The sequence below is a fragment of the Limanda limanda genome, chromosome 9 (genome assembly GCF_963576545.1).
Source record: "Limanda limanda chromosome 9, fLimLim1.1, whole genome shotgun sequence".
NCBI lineage: Eukaryota > Metazoa > Chordata > Actinopteri > Pleuronectiformes > Pleuronectidae > Limanda > Limanda limanda.
The window spans coordinates 23,553,729-23,569,964 of NC_083644.1; the positions used below are offsets into that span (position 1 = coordinate 23,553,729).

At 39.7% G+C, this 16,236-nt stretch overlaps 1 protein-coding gene across 2 annotated transcripts in view; it reads right to left on the minus strand.

The window, feature by feature from the left end:
• prdm5 (PR domain containing 5) overlaps positions 1 to 12,311 on the minus strand; it is a 33,753-nt gene extending 21,442 nt beyond the window's left edge. For both annotated transcript variants that reach the window (XM_061078688.1, XM_061078687.1), the window contains exons 1-10: positions 12,219 to 12,311; positions 10,391 to 10,474; positions 9,679 to 9,801; positions 7,854 to 8,027; positions 7,540 to 7,703; positions 6,173 to 6,294; positions 5,416 to 5,495; positions 2,311 to 2,395; positions 2,055 to 2,212; positions 1,347 to 1,440 (exon numbers count right to left, since the gene is read on the minus strand). In XM_061078688.1, the coding sequence (XP_060934671.1) occupies positions 1,347 to 1,440; positions 2,055 to 2,212; positions 2,311 to 2,395; positions 5,416 to 5,495; positions 6,173 to 6,294; positions 7,540 to 7,703; positions 7,854 to 8,027; positions 9,679 to 9,801; positions 10,391 to 10,474; positions 12,219 to 12,311 (1,177 nt within the window). The remainder of the gene's footprint in view (positions 1 to 1,346; positions 1,441 to 2,054; positions 2,213 to 2,310; positions 2,396 to 5,415; positions 5,496 to 6,172; positions 6,295 to 7,539; positions 7,704 to 7,853; positions 8,028 to 9,678; positions 9,802 to 10,390; positions 10,475 to 12,218) is intronic.
• Positions 12,312 to 16,236: the final 3,925 nt, after the last annotated feature.

Sequence of the window (16,236 nt, forward strand, 5' to 3'; positions counted from 1 at the left end):
ACAGGGGGAGAATGACTTGTAAATCATTTCATGTAATTTCAGTTGTTTTACTGTGTTCCTAAGCCAAGTAGAGTCTTGTTGTGAGGTCAGTTAAACCTCTTGTGTTGAACCAAGCTTTTCTTACGTCACAGCATATTATTAGTACCAAACTGTTTTACAACCAATCACTTGTCATAAAACCATAGCCGTGCCCAAGTTCTTCAAAGCAGCACGACAGTACCATAACCATATAATATATCGTGAGCTAATTTGGAACATGACCTACGACCTCTGGCCAAATATAGATTTACCACTGAAATGGCTCGTACGCTGGCTGAGGGAAACATATCAGATTTGTTTTTATCCAGCAGAAAAACTATCATGAATATTGTGTAGGACTGTAACTAAAAATAATTCTTTTTGCCAGTCAATCTGATGATTGACAGATCCATAAATTATTAGAGTCCACCACAGTTTCAACCACCAGGGTTCAACGTAAATTAATTTAGTTTTAAACTTTTTTTTACCCGAACAGAAGTCTTACACCTAAAGATATTCAGTTGAGCTTGTTAAAATAGTTAAATAGCCTTTTTTGCTTCAAACAAGACTTAAAACATGAGCAACTTTTGGAAGAGGACAAATTCTTTCTCTTATAGAAGAAAAGCTTAATTCACTCAGCTACCGTCGTACTTGTTCTGGTATAATCACTCACTTATGGGGGCTAATGTTAAAAGACGTTTACTAAATTTTGCTGTATAAAGCGCATCACTCAGTAACTTTACTGTAACATTAGTTCAGCTATCAGCATTGTAGTCATGTAAGTTACTGGTAATTGGTCAGTTATTAAAAGATAGGCCAATTGATTTTCTGTCAAGGAGCTAATAAAGTAAATGATTTACTGTTGCTGCTTCATCGTTTACTGATTTGCTTTACTGTTTGTGTATATGCCTTAATTGTGGGTAGGTTTGCAAGAACACATACATGGACCCAGGCTGCTTCCATACTACTATATATTGTTTTAAACGCATTAACTCTGCAACAGATACGTCTGGCATCCACATTACTCTGGAGTTCTCGAGCTGCTAAGTTTGGAAACGTTTTAGTTTGACAAGTCCAGGGCTGCCTTTAAACAGAGAAGGTTTAGGAACGATGACGTGTAGTCGTAGACAATCACAACCGCTTGCTGATTGGCTGTTTTCAGTCGAGACGTAACTGACAACCACCCGCTTCTGGTGTACACTTGCAAGCACATGCCCAGCGTACAGGAGTGGTCATGTGATATTAACAGGCGTGTAAGTTTGGATGGGGATTAAAAATGATTCAGAGCCAAAAGTAAAGTACAGATGTAGCCTTAGAGTCATACTTACTATTGTGGATGAGTAGGTGACGCTGCAGAGAGAAGGGGGTTCGGAACAGAGCTTTGCACTCCTCACACTGAAAGGGCCTCTCCTCGGAGTGGGTCTGCAGAGAGAGCAGAGCAGCATCAGTGTGTGTGTGTGTGTGTGTGTGTGTGTGTGTGTGTGTGTGTGTGTGTGTGTGTGTGTGTGTGTGTGTGTGTGTGTGTGTGTGTGTGTGTGTGTGTGTGTGTGTGTGTGTGTGTGTGTAATGTGTAATGTGTACATACTTCCTGCCTCACTGTGGACATTGATGAGGTTTCTTAAATTGATGTGAGCGGATCATGAATAAGGCTCCATAGCCAATTTAGTTTGTTGACTTGATGAGGACAAAGTAGCTCAAGGGGCTTTAAGTTCAAAGTGCTTCTGTTTTTCTACTCCCCCGCCCTCAGTTTCCCGACCTATCTATCTGAGTGGCACCTCAATCCCAAAAGTAAACATGGAGAACCTCCGGGGAGGAGAGGGCCAAAGACCCCACAGATAACCGCCACCAACGAGACCCTGATTGATTACAGCCTCACTAATAAATCTGGCTTTGAAGTGTCTCGGTCTTTCAATACATGTCTCTTCACAGCAAACAGCAATCAGGTGGATGTAATGGTGTGAAGAAAATACTTACCACATTGGCAAAAAACAATTTTCAGTATCAATTAGCTCACTAGTGGATTATTATGTGATCACCTTCTTATGATTCTTGTAGACGTTGCGGTGAGCAAACTCCTTCCCACACAGCTTACATTTGTACGGTTTGTCCTCGCTGTGGATGATCTTATGAGCTGTCACCTGATCCAGACGCTTGAACGAGCGACTGCAGATCTCACAGGTATACGGTCGCTTCTCTAACCAGCCAAACAAGAAAAAGAGATGCGTTCTGGTGAACAGAGACATAATGCATTGTGTTCATGGGTGTGATGTTTTCGACGCAGCATTTTCCTACCTGAGTGTGTGATCATGTGGCGCTTCAGCTGATTTGTCGAAATGAACTTTTTATCACACGCATGGCAGTCAAATATTTCATGTACCTGTGACAAAAGAGCAAACAGGAGTTAGCAGTTTCTGTCTTGCTGATCATTTCAAAAACTTGCTTGTTAAGAGGATCAGAGTCTCTGCTGGTCAACTGACACAGAATCTTGTCTCTTTTCATAAGACCGACGTCTAAAGACACAAAAGTGTTGAGAAGTTTCAATCCTTTTTTCTGCTGTGGAGTGTAACTCCCATCATTTCACATTCAACCACTCCCCGGCGCCCAGCTACAATAGCATATGCTAATGCAAAGCAGCTCCTCTTGTCACGGCTGCTACTGCAAAGCTTGTTCAGCTAAAATATGATAATGGCAGTTTTAAGCTGCTTTGGAACTAATGTGTCATTATGGAAAGTTCGACGAATCTTTGGAAAGAATAATACTTAATGTCCCAGCGTTTTTGATTTAAGCTATAAAGCTTTTAGACAAACCAGATTGTTTAGGACCAAAATGTGTCAAGTTTATAATAACACTTTGTTTGAGTTGGACTCAATTCCTCAAAATGTCATGTCAATGAAACACTGGCCTACATTAATGGAAATGTGTTTTGACTTGCTGATCTCTCTCTATAAAAGATAAGAGCTCAGACAATAGAATGAGATTTCTGCTATCATTAGCCACATAATAGAGAAACTGGCACAAGCACACATGAGGAGGCCACACAGGAACTCTACACACTATTCCTTTTTTAAAACACCCTCGGGAAATGCAGAACTATGTCAACTTCCAGGTGACTTTAAGTGCTGAACACTTAGATGATAAATAAGAGGATGGGGATTAATGCCTGTTCATTAATCTGGGTGATAGATGTTGGTAGGGGGAAATTAAAAGTCACAATTACCAACAGGGATAATAAATGAAGAATTTAAGTTAATGAATGACAACCAATGAGAGAAGGTGTTGGAGACAACCTGTTTATTAATCCAATGCCCAACACAATTTAAAGTGTTGTGCTGACCTAGAGTGAAGAACATCTGAAAGTAAACTTGAGAGAAGTAAATGTTTATCACTGAAAATAATCAGTGCACAAACCAAAGTGATCTCATAAGACTAAGAAACAAAATAGAGATGAGAGAGAATCTTGTTTATTGAACCTAATAACGCTTTTGTTTTGACTATTTATAATTTCAAAAGCTTCAACCAGCACAGATTGGACAGTTTCAGAGCACTAGTGGAAACAAAATGTGACTTTTTGTCTTGGCCTTTTCGACAACAGTCTCAGGCTGCAATAAAACCACCAGTGGCTCTGCACGACAAGGCACAGCTTTTCTTATTCATTTGAATGGAGCCAGTCCTTTGCAGTGGGGGGGTGTTCATGCAGGGTGGTTGGGTAAAAGAGTTATTACCAAGTTCGGAGTCCGTCATCATATCTAACGTCAAATTAGCCTCTGGGGGTGAAGCCCAATATTTTGGGGTTTCCTGTGTAGACAGCGGAGACTCCAATTTCCACCAGCTGTGCACTGTTTTTAATCATTCGTTTATCACACGAATCAAACATTTCCCTACACAAAACAAAAACAGCTGTACTTTTTGTAAGTGTTTCGGGTCCAGACGACATTTTGGTCCATCTCTTTTAACGGCTATGTGCATATGAATGCAGATAAATGAAAAAAACGGACGCTGTTGCATGGCGATCAATGTGTTCTGCCTCTTTTGTTCTCCACATGGACACATTACCTGCGGGCAACCAAGGCCTGCTCAAGCGTGAGTGGTCATACTAGAAACAGAAACCAGAAGACTTCCGGCCCCAACATCTTGTACCTTGCCTACAGATTCAGAATATTCACAGGCAGAATCTCTTCATAGAAAAATATTTTTCTACTTTTTCTTCAACGCACCATTAAAGGAAAGGCACTGCACTGGGCATGAAAAGATTAATCATGATCACAGAAGGCAGAGTATGAGAGTGAAGTGACAATTAATAGTCTGTTGGTGATAATATATGATAAATCAATAGATCAAACACACAGGCATAGTGCGTGTACTCCTTCTAAAAGCCGAATCCACTCAGTCCAAGCTGAACATCTCTGACCTGAGAATCCACTCAAGCCATCTGTGGACTGCAGCGAAACAGGAAACGCATGTTTGAATTTGTCAGCCTTCTGGGCTTTTACAGAAGTGAGTGGGAGATCTGATCATTTTCCAGAGTTGTAAAACGGAGTCTGTGAGTGCTGCAAACTGTTCTGCAGTGTTTTGGCATCTGATAAGCATTTAAACACAATCTGTTACAACAGGACGTCCTGATTGTATTTCATTATCTCTCTGGTACCGTAAAACAATGCGCCCCCACCAGCACAACCTTTTTTCAGTCTGAATCCCAACTTCCACACGCTAGCTAGGTTAGAACATTTTTTTAAAATAAAATAAACCATAATTTAAATGAAATGTAATCTTTCAATGCAATACACATTGGCCTACTTTGTGTGTAACAAAGGAGTGTAACCTGGAACAGGAACTAGCCCCTGAGAATTGTCTACGACATCAAATGTAAAAGCTTTCCTGAACTGAACAGAGGCCGTTACTCTTAATACACAATACTCAAACAAAGAAGTATTTTTATGAAAACGTTTTAAAATACTTTTTAAGCAGCTGCTTTCAAATCTGTAATCCGTCAGAGAGAGGGAGAATCCTGATGCCAAAGCTTAAACCATATTATCTGCCAATAGAGCCTCTTAAATTTCACAGGACCTGGAGGATGAGCTTGTGAAAAAAGAACCCAACCATCTGCTCTGTGTCACCCAGAATGAATTTGTAACAACTTGATCATTAAGATACCCTCACACAGAGCGGGTATAGCTGTACAAAGTGAACTCAGAGCGATTAAAAGGTAAGTCTAGGTTATAGAAACAGTGGAGAGTGATGGGTTCCTCTTCCAAAGCAATAGAGACGCTTCACTGTAAAAATAGATCATACTGAACTGCCTAAGCTGAGTAAAGCTTCTCCGATCCAATGCAAAGTATTCAGGAGTGATAATTGGAGCTGCAATGAGCAATGAGCAAAGTGCTCATTGCCGATTCTCACCTTTCTATGTTCTTGAAGATTCAGAGAGGACGAGCATTTCCTGTTGCATATGGTGCATGTGAGTTTCCGCCGTGCACTGCCTGTAAAAGAAATAGAAATAGTTGAAAATTACCAATATTTTACTTCGGGACTGACATCAAATGGAAAAAATGATGACAACATGACAATCAACGCAGGGCAACCGAAAAATATTACAATGTCTCACTGGACAAAAATGTCTCATTTAGGCCCATTGATCCCAAAATATTTGGGACCCTTCCATTAGGCCCGTTTGAATCACATGACCCACATCTGTCGCGCCTGAGCCACTTCCACCCCACCCACACACACACACTCACACACTGCTTGTTCTAACCACACTAGTAAAACATAAAGGCCCAGATCTTGACTCCGTCAGCCTCTGAGATAAAGGGCTTAATCTCGGGTTGATACTTCATTCCCCCGCTGCCCTACATCCCATCATAAATAGCTATGGAAGTCCAATTATCTGAGAGAGTGAGCAGCCCCAGATCACACAGGTCAGCAATTATGGAGCACGAGTAATTAGAAATGTGTCTCAATATTGCGGAAATTTTAAATGATCAAGGTCAAGTGCTGTTACTGCCGCTCCTTGAGTGCTGAGGCTGCTAATGGACAATTAACATCATTAGACGATGTGTTGCAAAAAAAGTAAAAGGCAACACCTTTGAATATGTGGGTAGGAAGAGGAAAGGAAAATCAAACAGAGACACAACCGGAGCAAGGATCAGATGCCAACCTGTGTGAACATTTCCTTTATGCTTCTTCAAGGCGTCCTTGCTCTTGAATCTTTTACCGCAGCTCTCGGCTTTACAGATGAACCTGGCATCTCCTCTACAGGCTTCCTTATGCTGTTCATAACTGTACACATATGAAACAGAGGAAGTAGAAAGAGGAAGAGAGAGCTTTCATGAGTAACAGAATATGTAGATTGGACATGTTAAACTGTGCGTCTTATGTATAAAATCCCATTTGATAGTATACTTTACCTTGATTCTGAGCTGAACGTGTTGTGACAAAAGGAGCACTGATGAGCTTTAGAGTCGCCTGATGGATCCAGAGACTCTGAACAATGCAAAACACTGAGGAAAGATTTAAAATAAAAACATATTAGATGTACGAAATGAAACACAGGCTGATTGAGTTGGGGTAAAAAAAAATATTCAAGTTAAGAGCAGGCACTGTTCTTAAAATCAATTCATTTGCATGAGCTGAAAAGATCAGTACAGATCTGTAAGAATAAAGCTACAGCCAGCAGCTGGTTAGCTTAGCTTAGCATAAAGACTGGAAACACAGGGAAACAGTTGCTTTCCTCATCCCCACCACCTATAATTGTAACAAGTTTACGAGTCATCTATTTAAAGGTGCTAAATGCACGTTTTTTCTGCTGTCCTAAAAGTATTTTTTCAGGGAGTAGGCTAACTGGTTAGCATGCTAACTTTAGTAGAACTAAAGAAGGGATAGAGAATTAAGCAAAAGAGTTCAAATAGGCGTTGTTCTCCATCGCTGGAGACAGATCTTGACGGGAATTAAATGAAGATTTATTTTGAACTCACAAGGTATTTTCTAGTCCGGATACTAAACAGCTGGTATTGCTAACAATGACTAGGCCTATGTAACAACAGCAAAAACGTATAGCCTATATAGCACCTTTAATCCATTGAGTCTCCACTAGTTGTGGTCATGACAACACACCAGTAAAAGGGGAAAAAAACAAGATAATATGTGTTTATGGGTTGGAGATGCTAACCACCAAGCTACTCTAGCTGTCCCCTTATCAGTATAATAAGCTAAGCCAACTGCCTCCAACCTCGTAATCAACACACCGATATAAGTGGGGTATCAATCTTTCCATCTAATTATCAACAAGAACGGGAATAACTGTATTTCCCCAAATTATTCAGTCTGAACAAATATATGCATTAGTTTTGTCAGAGTCAAATAAATGAAAAGTACTTTTTCAACTTAACTCTAAGACCTACATTAAATCCTTGCACTAAATTGAATTACTTCTTTTGCAGGTTTCTTAATGACTTGAGATGCCGTGCTTGAAGAGCACATATTAAAGATAAAACAGCTGTTAAGTAATGGAACAGTGAAACCCACTGGCGCTGCAGAGCCTGCTTGATGGGGAACTTCTTGCCACAGTTTCTGCATTTGAACTCCTTCTCCTCCGTGCTGGGCCTCTGGTGCAGACTCTGGAGGTGGGCGGCCAGAATCTCCTCACTGGGAAAACTGCTCTCACACAGCAAGCAGGGGTGGTCCTCCTTCTTTATGACTAGTTCTGAAGAAATGTGGTACACGCACAATGAGCAGGTAAAGATTCATAAGTTTAATCTATATATTTCTGTGGGATATTTGTATTAATCATAAATTATACTATTATGATAACATGGAAATGAGAAAAAATACAGGTTCACTGTACCCATTTCAACAAGATGCTTGGAGTCTTTACTGTTCTCATCATCATCTTTGATTAACTCCTCCTCTTCTTCCTCCTCCTCTTCCTCCATATCACTGTCCAGGTAGCCTATAAGGAGCTCTATGTTTGTTTCAATGTCATCCACAGCCAGGTAGAAGATGTTTTCTCCATCCTAAAAGATAACATCATAGCAATCATTGAGCAATCACACATCACTAACGATGCATGTAGCATTGGCAAGACTGCACCTTACAAATTTTAGAAGAATGCAGATAATGAGAAAAGCACTCTTGCTAAAATACAGCTATAACCATTTATGGAAATGCGAAATGGGAAACTATTAAGAGTGACTGAAGGCTGAACTCATTATACCAAGAAAAGATTCTGTGATGGCCTCATTGAGGCCACAGGTCAAAACCTCAAACCCTTAAAAATGTTGTCATTAACTTCCCAGTCCTTACAGGTCATGCTAATAAAATCAAAGCGTCATTTTGTTTTAAGTATGGGATTCTAAATATACATAAATAATGATTAGGGAGAGGAAAGCTACACAATAAATGTCAGTGTTGATGGAACACAGAGCTTTAACACACATGGATGACCTTTAAACTACCAATCACTTTGGGCATTCGAGTATTAATGGTTAGCCCTAAGACCTGAAATTCTCATCTTCTCTTCATTCCACCTCTATTTTTCTTCTGCGAAGAAAGAACAATCTTTTTTTATCTTTTGCACGGGAGTTCAATAGGTGAAATTACCCAGATCCAGTGCAGAGAGGTTAGAGTTAGGTTGCTTTAAGAAGATTTGTTGTAAAAATTCTTTGAGATTTTCTTAGGCCTACTGTTGTTGAGGCCCTATTTGCCAATAAAATTACTTGTTTGTTCAAGTGTTGAAATAATTTATTAAAAAAATGAGAATCTAAATCTAAGGCCTGCATTCACTTATGGATTAACAAAAGGTAGATATTTGTTTTAACCATTAAGAAAAACATTCGGCAAAATCTCAATAAATGTTTGCCTCCTAAAAGCTAAATACAAATGCTGATAACACAAACCAGAAAGACATACGCTTCTCTCTTTATCCAATTTTACATGCAATATACACTAATTTACATAAAAGTTCACATACATTATCTTTCTTCCAAAAGACTTGAAGGTGACCTGGTTAAGTTCAGGTTGTATTTTAACAAATTTGTGTTATTTGTGTCTATTTCATATTTATGAAAACTGTAATACTAAACTCTGGTGGTTGTCTGGGAGGTCTTACAGAACAAATCAATAATTATCCAAATATAATTATCAACAAAAGAATATAATAAACATTTTCAAAGATTTCATAACCTGTTCAGTTTGACATTGAACTAACAGCATATTTGATCTGTTTAAAGTCCCTTCTCCACTGGTCAAAAGACCCAATAACGCCCACTAACATCTGGCCTTTGTCTGAAATGCCACGTCAAGAGCATTTGTGTATTTATTGTTTATTACACTATGGGAACAACATGCAAGAGCAATGTTTTCTTTGTATCGTGCAAGATGCAACACTGGCACAAGCAGAAAAAGTTACTCAGTTGGTGCCGCATTTGTGACGTTGAACATGAAACTCCTCTACTGGCAATAGGTAAGAAATTATTTGTGGGTTTAGCCACATTTAGAAAACCTGCATTTACCTACTAATTTCGTATTTATAAGAGCAAAATATTTCTCCTGGGGGGTCTATTTACAGCCACATTTGGGGGGTAAAAATGTTTATGTTGTCCACAAATGTGTATTTCCTGTCAAATATGTCAGTGAGAGATTAGTTGTCCACTCAGAGAAACATACCTGTATAGCTGCCAAGTTCTTCTGCTCTTGCGAAGGTGCCTGATGGACAAACCGCAGCCAGTTGGCATGGCGTGGATTACTGGCATCCAGGATATACAGAACATCTCCTTTACTGCCACGGACCTGAAGAAAAAAAACAATGACCGTGTGAGTTGTTAGAAGTAAACAATTGATACTTCTTCTCTTGTTGCTTTCATGCTTTGTCTTCTGACAATCAAAGAGTGTTTGGCCTTACATATAAACACCTTATCGTGTCGGCACCTCACAATGTGGCAGCTACAGATATCTACATCTGAGCGTTTGTTTGAGTGGTTGCCATCAGGGGCCTCACATGAGACAAATCAGTTTAAATCTGTATGGCAGAATGATCTGAACATACTTATTTGTTGTCTTTATCACAGAAAAATTGAGAGTTTGGACTGTTTGAACACACATGCAAGCAGTCTTTTTCACAGCTGTCCTTTGCTAAAGGATGAGCTTTGATAAACACACAATGCAAGGAGGCACCGACTCTGGTACTTAAAATCATACAGAATTCATACAGCTCTTATGTGTATGAGGTTAGTGTTTTAATGAGAATGATTTATGCAGTTTCTAATCAAAAGAAATATAAAGTCATAGCCCGACAAAGAAAAGTGGATATACATTTTGTTCTGAAACCTTCATATGTGTGCAGTGCTGTGGAAAGAAGGTAAGATGTTTGTGCATTCACCTCCCACATCAGCCTGGTGTCCGAGCTTTCATCCAGCTCACTGGGCAGCTTCTTCTCACCAGCAAAGGGGCCAAACTTTTCTCCCTTAAATAAGAAAAGAGGGAAACAGAGTAACACAAACTGACATTAATAGTGGACAGGCCAAACCATGATAATTATACATCTACTAATTCCACAAACATCTGCCTCCTGGTCTGTCTGTCTGTATGTGAAACGCATGACTCGCGAACCATTCATCTAATTAACTTACCTCATGGAATTTGTATTGTTAATGCCCAGAGAAGTGCCTAACCAAGTTTGGTGCAATTTGGACACTTGGTACCTTTTACATAAAAAAACAATGGGGTGCAGATCTCTGGCATGGCAACAACATTATAATTTCCTGTTTGGCAAATTCTCTTCAGAGTAAAAGCACACAGTTGGTGATGTTGCTGCAATGATTTGTACTGAGTTGTATTACAGACCTTTTACTTTGAAAAGTTGTGAACTTGGGTTTGAACATGGTTTTGATTGTTTAACCGACCTCTGAAATAGTCGACATGCAATGAATAAAAAAAATAACACCAGTTCTGTAAATCATTCAAACTTACATATAAACCACAGACATGAACAGTTAATTGTCTGTAAATGGTCTATATTTATAAAGTGTAGTTCTGTAGTATACAGTGTATCTATGGGAAGCACTTATTCTAGAGGGCCAGTTCAGGGGTTCAGTATTTTGCCCAAGGACACCTCGGCATGCAGATGGGGAAGACTGGGATCGAACCGCCGACCTTCTGGTTAGAGGACGACCGCTCCAACCCCTCAGACACAGCCCCACAAAACAAATTCAGTTACGTTATATGAAAAACATTGACTTTAAAATCTTCACAGCTGATAAACCAGGTAGGATGAACACAAAGTTTTCTAACTTCACTCTGCACCACATACTGTTTATAAAAAGCTCTGCACACAACGTCCAGCACACAAACAATACAAAGGGACAGTATATTGAAGAACTCTTTGAGGAGGACTCACTAATGACAAGGAATAATTCTGAAGTAACTGTGGAGCTTTAACGCAGGACAAGAGAACAGGCAGGTTCTTCTTCTTTGTTCAGTTTATTGGCGGCAGGTAATCATCATGAAGGTGTGTGACCTCCATTCAATATATTTCTTCTTCTTCATCTTTGTTCGGTCCGCCGGCTTGCTGCCATCTAACAGGCAGGTTTAGAGCGGGCGCTGTACTAGTAGCATAAATGTTGGATGGTTTCTGGACAGGCCTGCTCTTTGATACAAAGGACATTTCGCCTTTTGACTGTCCAATGAGGGGCAAACATGCAAGGGGGGAGAGCTGGGGGGGCGGGGTCATAATGTTACATTCATGTCCATCATGTTGTAGTCCAGTGGATTAAAATGACAGCATCCTCCTGAGAACACCCCCCTCCTCCTCAGTCACTGACACGTGAGCCCATTCATCTCCTGCTACACGTCCCCTGGCTCACAGGACTCCTCCGTGTCTCCCACAGAGACACAGGGACAAATGTCTTCACTTTTAAAATGTTGTAAAGTTTAAAGCTTTAAGCAAAACCGTCATGTATAGTGGATGTGTTCACGAGATAGGCGAGCGACCCTCCCCTCGAACACACAGTGAGAAACCAGTGGAGTTGTGTAGCTACGTGGCACTTCACGTCAGAGCAGCCTCTGTGCGAGACCCACACTCTGACAGCGTCTGCACAGGAGGGAAAGCAACACAAAGAACACAACTACGGCCAGTTTAACAGCCTAAAGACGCACACACACATCGCCCACAGTCGCTTAGAAAGTTGTTCAGCCGCAAAACAACAAACCTTTTTCACCCGCCGCGCCGTGTACAGACCGATTCCATCCTGGACCTGGGACGACTTCAGAGAAAACCTGTCTGGCACATACATGCCCAACATTGTCATTACTCGGGGACGTGTCCTCCGCAGACAGTCGGCTGGATGAGGTCAGATATGTCAGCGGAAGTGGACAAGCATCGTCAGTTTGAATTTGCGGCAGATTTCTCTTTTCCTCTCGGAGCTGAAGGTCCAGGTTGAACTTCTGTGGCTGCTGCTGCAGGAAGACAACGCTGCGTCCTGATTGGTCCAAAGTTTGTAACCAGAGGCTACACAGTAACCTTTTCTCAGGCTGCTCTCACTGTGCAACACTGTAGTCATCATTACTGTTTACACCGTTTTATATACATTTATTTAACTTATTACCACGAAGAACAATATATAACCAAGAGTCAACAAACTACTGATGACATAATAAGAAAACAATGCAACTGCCGGTTCTCACTGTACAACACAGTAGTCATCATTACTGTTTACTAAGTTATATATACATTTATTTAACTTATTAACACGAAGAACAAGATATAATTAACCCTGAGAGTCAACAAACGTCTGATGATATAATAATAAAAACAATTTAACTGTCTACTCTCACTGTACAACACAGCAGTAAAGACGCACTTTAGTCATCATTAGTGTTTACACAGTTTTTATACATTTATTTAACTTATTACCATGAAGAACAATATATTACTAAGTCTCAACAAACTGATGATGACATATTAATAAAATCAATGTAACTGTCTGCTCTCACTGTACAACACAGCAGTAAAGACACACTTTAGTCATCATCAAGGTTTACACAGTTGTATATACATTTATTTAACTTATTACCACAAAGGACAAGACATAAGAAAATAATGATGAATACTTATGTATAATAAAAACAATGTTTGTGCTCTCACTGCACAATGAAACAGCAAAGATACACACTTATCACAGCTACACTGAAGTCATAACTGTATCCACCAACATTGGATCTTATATGTACATAATGATATGACAATAATGTAAAACTTCTCTACAAACTATTTACACACTAGGGTTTTTATATTAACTACCATGATGCTATAATAATGATGATTATATTAATTTTACCATTATTTATTCTGTCAGCAGACAGCACAGCAGACACACTGTTATCACAGCAACACTGTGGATGTTACTCTATACACAAACACTGGATCCCATATTGACTAATATAATGATGATGTGCAGTGCAGGTGGAGGAATACGCCAATTAGCTCACTTTCAAGCCGCGCTAAAGTTCACAAAATTAGAAAATCCAAAATAAACAGGCTGGAAAATAATATGACTATGAGAGTCAACAAACTAGTAATAACATAATATGTATGACAGCGTCCTGCGTCCTGATTGGTCCAAACTCCAGCAATGTTCCACCACTGTGTTTCACTCACTGCTCTCACATGATGAAATATACACTGTGATCACAGCTCAACCTTAGTGATAATAACAGTAAAAACTGCACCCACACACACTGGATCTTATGATGATATGATGAAGACGATGATGATATTTTTTCCACAGTTTAAAAAAGAGATAACATAGAAAATGACAAGATGAATAACATATACTTGAGGAGGCAGAAAGCTCAATTCGCCGAATAAACATGCAGAAAAAATATGATGACCTGTGAGAGTGAACAAACTAGTTAAAACATAATATGCAAAATAATAACAATGCTGCAGGAAAAAGCAACGCTGCGCCCTGATTGGTCTGAAATGTATAACCAAAAGTTTCCTTTTCTGTGGTGGAATACGAATGCTCGCACTTGTACTAGTTTATCCACACAGTTTGACTATTTCAGACTCATAGGTTCATTAGTATGAAAAAGAGAAAATAAAAACATGGCACAATACAGAACTAAAATATAGAAATACAGTCATCACATTTTTCAAGTCCGCAGGGATTAAAAATGCATGCACACTTTTGTTCCAATGAGATGAGTTAGTGTTTTTCTCAGCTAAGAGTCAGTTAATCATAACATAAACTTATACATAGAATTCCTCAACAGAACATCAAAGGTGGGGACATGGTTATTGCCAAAAACATGTGACTTTTTCTATTACATCATCTAAAATTGATATTGATTACAGTTTTGTATATTTATTTTTTGGGGGAAAGTTAATCCATTTGGCATATGAGGAATACATGTATAAGGCTTTCTGGCAGTTCTAATCCACTGATGAATGAAAATGGATGTGCCAACAGATCCATTAATACTTCCTGCCTATTCCACAGTAAAATCTTGCAGAGGCAACATTATTCTACACTGATAACACACGCAGTTCACATTGATCGGAAAAAACACTCACCATCATTTTCCTCCTTCACCATTAACCTCAAAAAACCTCAGAATACTGTGTATTTTGGCTGGAATTTATCTTCTGAAACCACACTGTACCAACAAGCAGTAGAGCAGAGGTCTGACTGACCCTTTTAGCTTGAAACTGTTAGCTCAGCAGGCCAGAAGCCACAATTTACCACAATCAAGGGGCTGCTGGAACAGATGGTCCTTCTGATGTGAAGACGGCTGCTCACCATCCATCTGAGCCAAACCACCAAGGCAGAACTATGAGCAAGTAAAAACAAAGCAGGTAGTCAAAGATGAACGCAAACCCTTCCCACGAATGATGCTAGGTACCATGTTTGTTACATAGGGCGGCTGTGGCTGAGGGGTAGAGTGGTCGTCCTCCAACCTGAAGGTCGGCGGTTCGATCCCCAGTCTGAACCATCTGCATGCCGAAGTGTCCTTGGGCAAGATGCTTAGCCCCCCATAGAATAACAAAGTGCTGCAAGTAGATGCACTGTATCAATGTGTGTGTGAATGGGTGAATGTGAAACTGTACTGTAGAGCGCTTTGAGTGGTCTTCATCAGACTAGAAAAGCGCTATATAAATACAAATCCATTTACCATTTACATAATTCAATACATTTCACAAAGAGCTGTGTTATATCTGTAGACATACTGTTTATTTTACAGTTGAGATGTTAAGATGAGATTATTTTATGTGTAATGTGTGGTACAAGTGGACAGAGTAAACACTCCCATAGTAATATTTAAACCAACAAAAAGCTAAAATGAATACTACTACCGATACCAAAACCAACACTTATACTAATACTTATACCAATAGCAATACCAAAATTAATACCTATACTAATACTAATACTAATAAATATAAAGGAATCAATAAAGTTTGATCTTATCTCTTGTCTTATGTTGTAATATAATGTGTAATGTAAAAACTAAACCTCCTGGATCGTTCTGAGAGGAAAACATCAAATTTCAGAATAAAAGTATCTAGTGATACCAGATGACTTTTTTTTGCTGACTAACCGTTTACATGACATGCTTAAGCAGTGGATGTGGTTTCAACTGCACTAAAGAAAACATCTCCTGTGTATATTTTTCTGAAACTATCAGGCCACAAGCAGACACCCCATTATCTACAATATATTGTTTTATTCTCCACTCACCTTGAGTTGTTGACGTACCCCCCACACCAGCCAGATGAGCTTAGAACACCTCTTCAGCAAACGCGTTCGCTCTTTAATCAGCAGCGTGTCAGTTTTATTTTGGCTTTGTTTACGATGTTTATAGCTTGTGTTTATGCCAATGGCTTCCTGTTGTGCTGTGGCTCTTCGCCGAACTGATGCGTGATTGGTCCAGATGGCCGGCGCTGGTTGACAATTACGGCACAGACTGAATCATGATGTGCATGTTTACTCCAGAGTCAATGAGCTGGTGCTTTGGAGCGTTTTTTCCGCAGACATTCCCGACTGCTGTTTTTAAAGGGTTTACACTTCCAACCTGGAGCAGACGTGTCCTTCAATAGGGATTCCCACTGTTGTAGTTTAGTTTCATCTGTGGCCTGGAGTCATGTTCCAGGTGTATTTGAGTTAAGCCATGAGGGAGGGCTACAGGGAGTCTTACTGGGTGACAAGCCTGATCAGTGCACTGAGA